The sequence below is a fragment of the Opisthocomus hoazin genome, chromosome 6 (genome assembly GCF_030867145.1).
Source record: "Opisthocomus hoazin isolate bOpiHoa1 chromosome 6, bOpiHoa1.hap1, whole genome shotgun sequence".
NCBI classification, from domain to species: domain Eukaryota; kingdom Metazoa; phylum Chordata; class Aves; order Opisthocomiformes; family Opisthocomidae; genus Opisthocomus; species Opisthocomus hoazin.
The window spans coordinates 38,758,784-38,771,302 of NC_134419.1; the positions used below are offsets into that span (position 1 = coordinate 38,758,784).

General features: G+C 47.8%; 1 protein-coding gene across 4 annotated transcripts in view; it reads right to left on the reverse strand.

Annotated features, from left to right (window-relative positions):
- Nucleotides 1-11,652, reverse strand: part of SEC31B (SEC31 homolog B, COPII component) — a 36,258-nt gene extending 24,606 nt beyond the window's left edge. For 3 of the 4 annotated variants that reach the window (XM_075422752.1, XM_075422751.1, XM_075422749.1), the window contains exons 1-8: nt 11,572-11,652; nt 7,094-7,182; nt 5,408-5,531; nt 4,422-4,617; nt 3,543-3,638; nt 1,778-1,918; nt 1,138-1,280; nt 791-890 (exon numbers count right to left, since the gene is read on the reverse strand). In XM_075422752.1, the coding sequence (XP_075278867.1) occupies nt 791-890; nt 1,138-1,280; nt 1,778-1,918; nt 3,543-3,638; nt 4,422-4,617; nt 5,408-5,531; nt 7,094-7,172 (879 nt within the window). In that variant the 5' untranslated portion in view covers nt 7,173-7,182; nt 11,572-11,652. Of the gene's footprint in view, nt 1-790; nt 891-1,137; nt 1,281-1,777; nt 1,919-3,542; nt 3,639-4,421; nt 4,618-5,407; nt 5,532-7,093; nt 7,183-10,908; nt 11,195-11,571 lie in introns of those variants that run through there. The other variant, XM_075422750.1, reaches the window with a different exon arrangement.
- Between the last annotated feature and the right edge of the window lie 867 nt (nt 11,653-12,519).

Sequence of the window (12,519 nt, forward strand, 5' to 3'; positions counted from 1 at the left end):
ATGAAAATAGATTAGTTTTTTCCAAGCCTCCAAGACAAAGATGGTCAGCTAAGTGAAATTGTCCCATGAAGCGAACCCAGCCCAGGGCTCCCAGCTGGAGTTTGTTCAGTATTGTCAGAGCACTTCCCCCATGCTATCATCATGATCAACTGCATTAACTTAGTTCAAAGTTCAAAATTCAGTTTTAGCCAGAAATTCACCATTGAATGAATAGGTGTGCAGTAATTTTTTTTTTCTTCTACACACACTCCTATTTTAATTCAGGTGACACCACAATATTTCAAAGATGGTAATTTTGAGATACATAACTAGAGAAGCACATACAAGTGAAACCACTGTACTATGAATAAAGCTTACACACATATTTAATTACACTGCTCCACTCTCAATGACCTTAACAAATGCTCCTCATCCTCCTTCAAGTTTCCGCCCCAAAAAAAACTTACTACCCTAGGAGAAGGAAGAAGAAACAAATGGACACAGAGAACACTACATATGCGAACATAGCAAGAGGAATCATAATTAGCTGAAACTAAGTTTTAGTTAAAGCTTTCTCCCCTCTATGATGTCTGGACACAGACATATCAGAGAAAATCTCTGCCTGTCTCTGTTGTTTTCAGTCTGGGTAAGGACAAGGCTCGCATTCGCTCCAGACAGGAAGAGTGTAGCAGACATACCACAGGGAATTACATCGGCACTCCAGAGGGATACAGAGGAGGGACACACACATAGCACAGCACACAACTGTGTAGAAAGCAGACCATGGGTACTTATAGCTGTTGTTACATACCTCCCCCATACTTGGGTTCCAGCACAAGATCCGGTTGTCTTTGGCACTACTCAGCAGCAGTTCAGGGTCAGCCTGGCACCAAGAGACAGAGAGAACTCCCCTAAAATAGATCAGTAATCAGTCACATTCCAAACCCAGTCCACTAACCCACCCTGTCACCAAGTAAGCAGCAGAAATGCTGCTTAAGCTCAGAAATGCTAGTTCTCATCTCTACCCTCAGCCAGATTCATCTGTGAAACAAAGCAGGCCCAGAAGAAAATCATACATCTCCTAAGTCCAGTCTCCCAGATGTCTGCATTTTAACGATGGAGATCCTTGAAAACACAACACCACAAGCTGGCCCTTACCTCGTGTGCCCTTCCAGCTGGCTCAAAGGAGAGGTAGCAAAACGTAAGTCCCATATTTGGATCACTGGCAAGCGGTCATCCTCAGAGGAAAGGACTAGCTGGGTTGCAACTTCTGGATGCCAGGCCATTCCCGAGCAATGCATCTAGGGACAAAAATAGCATAGGCTGAAAATGCAACAAAGTAAGCTGGCAATAGCAAAAATGGCCCAGAGCCATGTCATTCTGCACTTTACTCGCCTAGAATGCTTGACATAAAGCAATGTCTTGCTGTGGTAGCCAAGTATTTCTATCTTCTCTACACAGCAAAAAAAATGTTGACCACACAGAAGTTGAAGGACTAGTTCAAAATTGATCTAGTAAGACAGCTAGGATTAAAACGCAGGAGGCTTCTCATAAATGAGCTGTGAACATAGAAATTGAATGCAAGGGCGCCCTTATTTTAGGAACAGCTAGGGGTCTTCTGTCTCCATTTCATTAGAGAAAAAAAAGACAGAGGTGCTTCGATGCTACAGCTCCAAGAGAACCAACACCAACAGCCCCCACAATAAAAACATTTGATCCCAAGAGTCTGTGCCTCTGCTTTGCAGTCACATGTGGCATGTTGTATGCCACTCAGAATCACACTCCGTCTTCCACTCACTCTGTTGCTGTGGTCACTGACTTTGATGATAGGCTCATTCTTCCTGAGGTCCCAAACCACAGCCTTGCCGCTGGGGTGAGCGGAGGACAGGATGTGCTGCACCTGCCGATTCCAGGACACCACCCTGATGTCTTCATGAGGCTGCCAAGATAGGAAAGGCCACACATCATTATTTCCACGTTGAGGGAACACTAATCACAGGATTCTGCACTAGCTTAACTAAGCGATTCGAGGATATAGAGATTCCTCTCTTCAATCACTGACCAACTAACTGGTAATAGCAGCACTGACCAGAAAGACTAGGGAGCGTGGAAAGTCCTTTATTCAGAATGTACGGTGGACAGTCAAATTCTGTGGGGGAATGTCACCTGGAAAAGCACCTTTGCATTTTGGGAGCAGGTACTGCATTCTGCATTGGCCAAATCAGTCATAAATCAGTGCAGAGAGAACTGCAGTGGAGAGAACATAGATTCTTCTACCCTGACTCCTGGGATGAACTTAAATGGAAAGATGACTTTGTGCAGCATTTTAGGAGTGCAGCGAGACGGAAAATGATGAAGCATCCAACGTTCATTGCCATTACTGTATCTACTGCAATGCAGAAGATAGGCAAGGAGACAAAGGGGAGGCTTACTGGCAGAAAAACTTGGCTTGCTTTTAGGCAAGTTTATTATGATTTTCTCACTTTGAAGAGTTGATTGCCCTGAATAACATAATCAGCATCAGAAGTGTCTTCCTCTTCAAACTCAGGAAACATTATCTGGGAGTAATAGCCAAGATGCATTACACGGCCCACTGGCTCTGCCAGGGATATTACTTTCACGAGATATGAAAAGCTTTGGCTAAAGCCTGAAGTAAATTCATTCCTCAGAGAAAGTCCAATAAGCCTTCCTAATCCATCACACATGCCCTATCTGGATCACAAGATAAACTGGTCAGTTACTTCGTTCAAATGCACAGAGAGCTTGACGACTAACTGTTCGAGGATTTGTTACAGGGTACTGAGATAAGGCAGATCAGAGGAACCCTGAACAGGGAAACAGTTCAAGATAAGAGTATGCGCATCCTTGCAAATCCACAACCAGGGAACAGACATCAAAATGAGGGCACAGACATCCTTGGGCATCAGCAAAATTCCTCAAATTGATGCCCCTGAAGTGAACTATCTCATCATAATGCGAAAACCACACCTTCAGTGCTTAAAACACCCCCTGTCTACATGAAGACCCTTACTCACTGAGCATATGCAATAAATTTAAGGTGCACTGAATCTTTAAACGGAAGTAAGAAGGAACTAACCAGTCATAGTTAGGAGGGTATGGCTGATAGGCAGAACTAACATTTTTAACTGTATAAATACGCGATGTGATTGCAACCAGGTGTGCCAGCTTTGCAGAGTTACTGCCTAGCACCCATTTCTGCGCCGACATGAAATAAACTGCTGCCTCGGCTCTGTGTGTGAGACTGGCTTACTGCACACCGGATGGATGAACCTCTTCTGTGGGACAACAAGCTTACCCATCCATGCAAAGTGCACCCTTCCAGAGCTTGCCAGCCTACCTCTCCTCCCCTTATAACACTCTTTCCACCTCCCCAGAACGAAGCTGATCAGTCAGTTCTGATTCATCTTTCTCCTGACAGATGTCAAGGTCTTTCTCCCTTCACAGACTGACTAGACCAGGATAACTCCACACCTCACATCTTTTTGCCTTGCCTATTGAGATATAAAACTGCAGGGGTGTTGCCCAGAGGAAAACTCGTTTACCTGTGATTTAGCACCTGGAGTCATAGGCACACTGAAGTTATTCAAGTCCCAGATGAAAATTTCAGAATCATTGGCTCCAGAAGCCAAGAGGTTACTCTGTAGAAAAAAAGAACAGCTCAGCTGAGTTTCACAGGGAGAGAGGATAGATTTCTGCAAAATAAACATAAGCAAAAAAACCCAAAGCTTCTGCAGTCAGACGAGCGCTGCAATTCGCAGCCACTAGTAAGCAGAAAGATAACAAAACGCATTATAAACCAAGCACATTTCTGGCCTCAGTGCCTTCATCTGTGCCATGGCACAGACCTGTTTAAAATTTGTCTAGCAAGCTACATGTGCAGGTGGCTGGTGTTACCCATCATGAAACTCTGCCACTGGCCTGGAACCCACTGTCTCTGGCCAGCTGAGCCTTTGCCCTGCATCCCAGCACCAGACATTTCTTCTGAGAAGACATAGGCTTCCCACAAGGATCTGCAGACAACTTTCAATTTGCCTTTGTGCTACCACAGGAACTTGTGTTCTGTTCAGTAATCACTTGTGCTGCAGTCCTTCCAAATGTGATCACAGCCCCACTGAATTAGATACAAGATGAACACACAAAGTTCTGATTTCAAATGGGTAATGGTCTAACACATAACAGTATTATTACAAGACATGTTTTTACAGAGAGCCAAGAGACTTGATCAAGATCACAGGGGAATTCAGTGGTAAAGCTGTCAACAGAACCCAAACCTGAGTCCCAAACCAATCTTGTGTCACAACTGCTGCACCTCTTTCAGTTTAAACACTGTTCCTTCAATTTACAAATGCCTATACACGAGGGAAAAACATTTTCTTTTAATGCAAAGGTTAATTTTCATTTGGTTGTTTAATGTTGCATACCTGGAAAGGGTTGAAATCAAGAGCTCGAACAGGACCTGAATGCTTCTCTGTCTGCCCAATTACAGGCTCGCTCTTTGATGCCAAGACGCGATGCACACTGTACATTGTCAGTACACCATTATCCCCTCCACCAACGATAACTCCAGAGGACTCTGAGGACCCATTTCCAAAGTTACCCCAGATCAGCTTATGAAACCTGAAAAAGAAAACAAAGCTGGCGTAGGCTACAATACTTGGTGGAAGTCAAGACACCCTCTGCTTTACCAAAAAAACACATCCATGTTCTGACCCATCAAACACAACCATCAGTCCGCACCTTTGAAGATGACTGGGGCTCTTGCATGGAAAAAAAGAAATGAGCTTCCTTCCAAAGACTTTTAAAGGGAACTTACAAAGGTAGAGCTAGTCTGTCGTCTTTTTTTTTTTTCCTTCCCCCCTCCCCCTCAAATGTTTAGGACTTGATAGGGAATTTGGTGTGTGAACTTCTCTAACCTACTCTATATAGAAAATTAGATTACAGGACTATGTGCCTTCTTTTGCAGAGCTATTATCCAAAAAAATATATTTACCCACTGCAAAAGCTGCTAGTTACAAATTAAGGCTGTGTTTTACACTGGGTGCAAACGTCATCCATGCTGATGAGCCTAAGAAATCACCTTGTCTTAAAAAGCTGGAAGACAAGTTTCACTCTGCCTCTGGTCTCTTTACTAAAAATCATTATCCCCAGAAAATTCACACGATACAGAATGACTCTCCTGACTGACTACCGTATAAGTCCTTTCAGACTTCTACAATGGTCCAGCTGCTGTACTTTTACACACAACATGATTCGTGTCAACAAAAATGTTAAATTCTTCAAGACAGAGGTCAACTGATCCAAAAGATCACTTTATACCCCCGAAATATTATCTCCTCCTCTTCTTCCTTGTACCAGAAAAACCCTTTTCACTTCCACTGATTGATACTTCAGTACGAGTCTCTTGTACCTGTTTGAGGCAGGAAGTGTTCCTTTCTGCTTCATGTCCAGGGAGGGATCCCTGAAGTCAACCTCAAATATTTCCAAGGTGGCATTTGTACTGAAGGATGCATCCAGTTGCTGGGCAGACGTTCCTAGCAGAAGTACAAAGGCAGAACAAGTGGGCACTATTTTAAAAGCACAAGATACAAAAAAAGCAACGCACTGGAAACCTGTTCTTGATAGTCAACACGACCTTGGTTGTGCCCATTGAAGGAGAGGACATGTTTGAGTACAGCAGAAAGAGGAACCAACAGTTACAACAAAGACTTTGAAAGAAAGAAATTTGAACCTCTCCAAGAAATTCTGGGCACCATGGTCACTGCTGCACAAATACCTTTCTCTCTTGGGATAAATATAATCCATACACCCTCTTCCAAGCAGCCACAGCTTCTGATATAAAGTCCTTATCTAAATTACAAATGCAGTCACACTGTGAAACCGTGCTCCAAGTATGATCCCAGATATTTCTCTATACTGCTCCTCAACCATGACCGTATGTCTTGATCAAACCTTCTAAAGCTGGTCTACAGCAAAAGTTCTTCAACCTTAGCCAACTAAATGTTCCCCAATTACCCATGGACAGCTAGCAGTCACACAGTGGCTTCCTTCCTTCCTTTCTCCTAGCTTACAGAATAAAGCTAAAAATAGATTTAATATTGCCTAATGGGACACTCCCAGACAAACAGTCACCCAGTTACCACAGAGGTGCTTTGTAACTGCCTATGGCATTGAAAGTGCCCAAGAGACTATTAAAAAAGCAGTAGAAATTATGAAACTATGTAGTTTCTGATCTAAAGCAAACTGAAGCCAAGACCTCTGGTCCAACCAAAAATCTGTCCCTATTAGAGAAACACAAAATAGACTTATCTACCCGAAAATGGTAATGCTGCTTTTAAGGCAACAGCCGAACTTTTTGTAACTTTCTTTTAATAGTCACCCTTCCCCAAAAAAAGCAAAACAACATGGCAGTGCTGCAGAACCCAGGCAGGAGACAGAGGTGACTAGTTTTGATGTTGGGCAGAGAACCCAAGCTGTCGGTTCCACACAAACACTAAGCTCACCCACTGCCAACTCAGTGAACAGGCTGACTTTGTGCTTCAGAAAATAAAATCATTATACCAATAGTGAATAATGAATAATATCAACAAAATGCAAAGTTAAGGTTTTGCAGAAATATGGAAAATTCAGTGATAACTGAAACATGCAACTTCAGGGAGAAAAGATTTGTTATTTGATTGTCAAACCATATGATAATGTCTGAAGACCAACAAAGTAAAAGTAAGCTTACATGAACACGATTAGAATGAACTTTTTTTTCCACAGACATACCAAGTAACCTTCTTTTGCTTTAATTTTTATAGCAAGCAGGTGTTGGAATTCATACATACTTAATTAGAAGTTAGATGAAAAAAAGCCACGCATTCACCCTTTGAAAAAAAATCACTGGTCTTTAAGGTGCCAAAGCTGGGCATACAAATAACCCTCTACAGCTCACTTCCATAGAAATTAAGGCTGTAATGTTCTCTGTATATGGCTTGGAAGTTTTCCAGAGATTATTAAGGTGGGAACTGTTGAAAGTTAAAGCCAATACAACTCTACATAGAATCTCCCTGTGACTCACACTTTAGTTTTCACAAATTGTAAAGAACTTTACCTGTTGCTAGATAAATGGGGTGGTTGTTTGCTGGACTCCACGCCTGGACAGCTGTTCGCTCAATTTCCTTTAGCTTCATTTTCTACGCTCTAGAAGAAATTTCACACAGTGGTTAGAGCAGCCAGATAAAGTCAACATAAAAATCATCATATCAGTAACAAAATATCCCCCTTATGAAGGTACCATGTGAACAAATTGCTCTCGATAGAGAGAAGTTACTTGTTACTTCCCGAGCTAGTGAATACAGTTTCACGGGAATGAACTAGGGCATTTTAGAATCCATGAAAAAATCCAAACAATCCCAGCTGTTTGATCCCACACTTTCTTTCACATATCTCGATTAGAGGGGAGTTTCAGTAAAAGCAAGGGGGCCTAAATTAGACAACGTACTCAGGGCTTCAGTCCGAGCTGGTTTAAATCAGCTGCAGAAATTAATTTAAACAAATGTATTTGCAAAGCAGTAGTTGCTCTCTCTGAACAAGCTGACGTCAAAAGGCAAAAAGGGAGCAGAACGAATCTCAGAGCAGACTAAATTCCAAGCAGAAAAGCGACGTGGCAACAGCAAACAAAGTGCAATGCTACTATGCGCCAGTTCCATTCATGTACTTTGTTCTTGCTCATCTGAGAAGCGAAATGAAAAAAATCATTTGACTTTCTGCTGGAGTTTGTAAATGGTAGAACGTGAGAAGCAGCAATCCAGAAGTAACTACGGGGTTTCAATCTCAGCTCTGACAACAGTTCTTTATATTTACTCTGGATAGATCAACTGACACCTGTAAAACTGGAACACAGCTTCCCCATGTGACTGGAGAGAGATGAGTCGGGCAATAACGTAGCGGGATAATTGAACGTCAAATAACAGCAGGCAGCCAGAAGGTTGCAAAACTGAATATAAATATAATTTATTTTTCCCTGTAGGATCCCACTCTTGCTGAGGAGAAAGCACCCAGCACCCCTCCATCCCAGACTATGCCCAGGCCTTCTAGGCATGTCAGCAACAAACGATGTGTGGACACACCACCCATGGGCTGGCGGGGTCACTCCCATGAGCAGTTCCTAAACCTTTCGAGCCTGGCTGCGGTGCGGTCTTTTAACTCCAGCTAAACAGAGCTGCTAACTATGCGCTCAGATGACATCATGCTGAGTAAAGTAGAACTGTCAGCAGGCAGCACAGCAAAACACCCTGCATCTTGCCAGCTCACTGCGATTAACCTCTCCCAGTTACTTAACGCTGTCTGCGTTAGCCGGGCTGACAGTTAAACTGCACTCTGTATCACGCTTCAGACGCAGGGCTACACATGCCAGTGCTCCAGAGTCTGGCCTTGCTCAGGCCAGAGTACAGATGTTTATTTGTAACCAAGCTCACAAAGGCACCTTGCTGTGTGGCCAGCCCACTGTCTGGCCACACCATTCAAAAAACCTCAAACCAACCAGTTTTGAAAAAGCCTTCTGCCATCTTGTGGTTTATACAAAGCTATGGCCTCCTGAGGCCACACCAAGGGAATCGGGTCAGCACTGCTTCTGTGGCTTAGACCTCCTGGCTAATAACTCCATGCTCTTTTTAGGGTTTCTTCTCCACCACCAGCCAGAAGCTAAGGACATCCTCGCTCTCCCCCAGGCACTACCAGGACATGCTGTTTGATTTGAATGTAATGCTTTTTAGCATTAGCCTGCACTAGTGTCTCCCCAAGCTCAAAGTGCCTATTGTTATCCCCGCATTAACCTTATCCCAACTTAGCTGAGGCCCAGAGCAATCTGAACAGAACTCCTGTACAATAAGACAAGTGCAACTATTTCCTCACACAGCCCAGGAACGGAGGTGGAAATGTCATCTCCTCCTCATCACCATAACAGACCTCTAAAGCTTACTCTCCTATCTTCCAGCATGCACTTTGCAGAGTACTCGTTAGGGCTCCGTCACATTCTCTCTGCCAAGAAGTTCTAGTACTCCTCTGCCTCCCGTACTAGTGCAGGAGCACTGTCTGGGTCTCCACTCTTTAATGAGAGCACCCCCAGGAGGAGTCAGGTGAACCTGCCAGCAACAGCCTACTGCACAAAGCACTGCCTGACTCCACTGACGTGGGGCACAGGACAGCGGGCACCATCCTTCCCTGTCCTGCCTCTTCCTCCTCCAGTTACAACCCATCAGTCGTGGGAGAGGGCTATACATACAGGTCTCACTGCTTCTTGGCTTTTGGAAGGGGAGCTCCTCTGCGAAGGTTATTAGACAATAGCCAAGAGACCTCTTCCCTCCAGTAAATTAACTGGTAGGGAATCAATGAAAAGTGCAACCATCACAAACTTCGCCAGGTGAACGGTACAAGCTCCTAACTCCTTACCCTCTGTGCTGGACTGACGGCATGGCTGGCACAATTTTCATTTAACACGCAAAGACAAGCCACAATAGAGCATTTTGCATAAGAAAGTCGACACTACTGTTCCCTTTTCACAAACTTAAGTCAAGGCAGAAAGTGAAGCGTCTTGCCTGTGGTAACTCACCCAGAAATAGGAAAGCAAACAAGGCACCAGAGTGGCTCAATACCAACAGAACAACTGCAAAAGCACTCTTCACAGGTATTGAACAGGTACACTGTGTCCCCAGTGCTTAAGGCCAACAGACCTCAGAAGGCCCACGGGAAATGCATGAGAAGCCAAGATCACAGCATCACACCATCTCTTAAGCACCTCCTATCAGCCCACCCCCACTGCAGCTGAGGTTCTGCCAGGACGCAGCAGCACCTCCTCCTGAAATCAGCGGGCTCTGAGTTTGGAAGGGGAAAAAAGCAGCCTGATTTCAGCCTTACTCATATAGAAGCAATCCTTCTATACACCGTGCATGTCTGTAACCAGGACAGGACTCACGATGCTTAAAGCAGGAAAAAGCCCTCCTGTAGCCGCCTCTTGTGGCTGCCTGAGAAAAACCCGCAGGCACCGAACTCGTCCCCAGCATTTCTAGGGAGAGATTGCCACCTGCTGTCATCTCCCAGAACAGCATCCAAGACTTCTGAGAAAGCTCACGCTTTTCTCAGGACCTCCAATTAATTAATCATGACATTTCCTCCTCCTTCTACAGACATCCGATTACAGATTTAGTGTCTTTAAGAACCTCAGCCCCAACGGGAGTCACAGGACAGAAGCAGCGCTTCCCCGCAGCCTCCCCCAGCCACGGTTTCCTGCACAGTGCCCTTAAAAGGTAACGCTGGCTGCAAAGCAAAACCCAGCAGGTCAGAGCACTCCCCACCGCCGGGAAAGGGAGAGCACACAGCTAAACAGCGAAAAGTAAAAGTGCATGATCTCAGATCATGATGGACCACACAAACAATGCTGACAGAGGCAAAAATTCCTCACCTACGCCAACTTCAAATACTCGTGGCTTTAGAGTACATTGTAAAAGACCGTGGTGGTTGTTGTATCAGCTAATTGACCCTCAAAGCTGCCATGATAACCATCCCCAGCACCACTCCAGGGAGGCCTTCTCTCTCTTGCACTACCCAAATACCATCAATCAGAAATACCCTCCCACTGACTTCCCCGATCCTCCTCCTGCCACTAGGCACCCAGCCATTCCTCTCTGAACAGTTCCTGCTGACACCGGACTTCCAGCACAGCGCAAAAGGGAACCGGTAGCCGGATCCCCGTAACTAAAGGTAAAACTTGGGCAGCAGAGCAGACAAGACTTGTCCAGGATCACCCCGCAGCCACCCTCAAAACCAAAGAAGGCCTCTCGACCATGATACAATGGTTAAGGCACAAACTGTCCCCACAGCCCAGCGACAACTGAAAATCTCTGCGCTGCCCCTTCCCTTTGCACTGACCTGACACCCTCCTTTCGCAGCTCCCCAACACCCTACAGCCAGGCCGCTCTCCTCAGTGCTTATTATAAATCCCGATTACAGACACTAATCTCAGATAATCGCTGGTGCTTGCAGGGCGGGGTTGTTGCAGGGTGGGTCTCAGCACGTTCCTCCATGACAGCTACCACGGTATCTGAAGAAACTTCTCATGCTCGGAGCACTTCCAGCAGCCACTGCGAAGACCCGCATCAGCTCACCCCGCACAACAGCGTTACGCCAGACCACAGCGAAAAGGAGGGAAGGTCCAGGAGGAAAGCATTGACCTGGGACACCGGGTGCCACCAATGGGCTCTCGGCGACACCCGAGGCCTCCCGCGGCCGGGGCCCGCAGCCCGGCTCGCCCCAGGGGCTGTCTGCCCGCCGCTGCCCAGGGGAACCGAGCTCCGGGGCTCCCGGGGCGGAGGGACAGGGACGGAGCCGGCACGGCGACAGCGGGGCGGGCAGCGCGGCGAAGCAGGCCAGGGTTGGGGGGGGCCGGGGGCGCGGGGCCCGGGGCCGGGCAGGGGCTCTGCAGGCGGGGCTGGGCCGGCCCGGGGGCGGCCGAGGGGCGCGAGACCCGGGGCAGGAGCAGCCGCCCGCGTCAGGCCGAGCGGGGCGGAGGCGGGAGGGGGAGGCGGCCCTTACCGGCTCCCTGACCGTCCCCGCCGCGCCGCGCCGGCAACCCGGGCCCGAACGGCGACCGCAGCTCAGCCCTCGCGACGGTGGCCGCCGGGAGCCGAAAAGCCCCCGCCCGCGAAGCGCCGCCCGCGGCCCCGCCCCCGCCGCGCTCAGGCGGCGGCGGGAGGCTCCGCGGCGGGAGGCTCCGCCGCGCAGGGCCGGGGCCGTCAGGGCCGGCGGGGCTGCGGGAGCCCGGCCGCTGCCGCCCTGCGTGCTCCTCGTCTGGTCTCGACGCCGGCGGACCCGCTCCAGCCGCCTGACCGGAACGGCGGACGCTGCAGGCCGGGGAGCAGCCAGGCGGAGGCGGGCCCTGCCGCCGCCCCGGCCGCCCCTCAGGCGCCGAGTGACCCCGGCCCGGCGCAGGGGAAGGAGCGCGGCCTGGGGATGCGTTTTCCTGGAAGTGCTGTAGTTGCCAAGGAAATGCACAACGCGGAAGGGCCCAGACCACCCTCCCTCACCTCTCCTGTGTCGAGAAAGTTCGCCTACGCTACAACCACCGTTTTTAAGGATTTCTGGACCGTGTTCTCTGCCCAGCCCATCCCGCCCTCCCCCTGAAGAAAAGCATCGTGAAGTCACTGGCGAGACGCGGAGCGGGTGTGCAGCTCCCGGAGGAGACGGCTGCAGAGGCACAGCCGCTGCCCGGCCACGGCACCCGCCCCAGGCAGGGCCGCCAGCACCACCCCCCATCGCCTTCACTCTGCCCAGCGACTCCTGCAGCTCCCGCAACGCTGTACATGGTGCTGTCACAGAACTGCTGTGGAACGGTAGCTCTTACTCAAGTATCCCTGAGGAGTGCTTTCACCTGCATAATACTTTCTAAGATAATTCAGTTTCAAGGTCCCCACAGCTCAAAAAAAAAAAAAACTTAAAAAACCCTTCTCAGGTAAAACATCATTGTCCATAATCTAAAAGTAA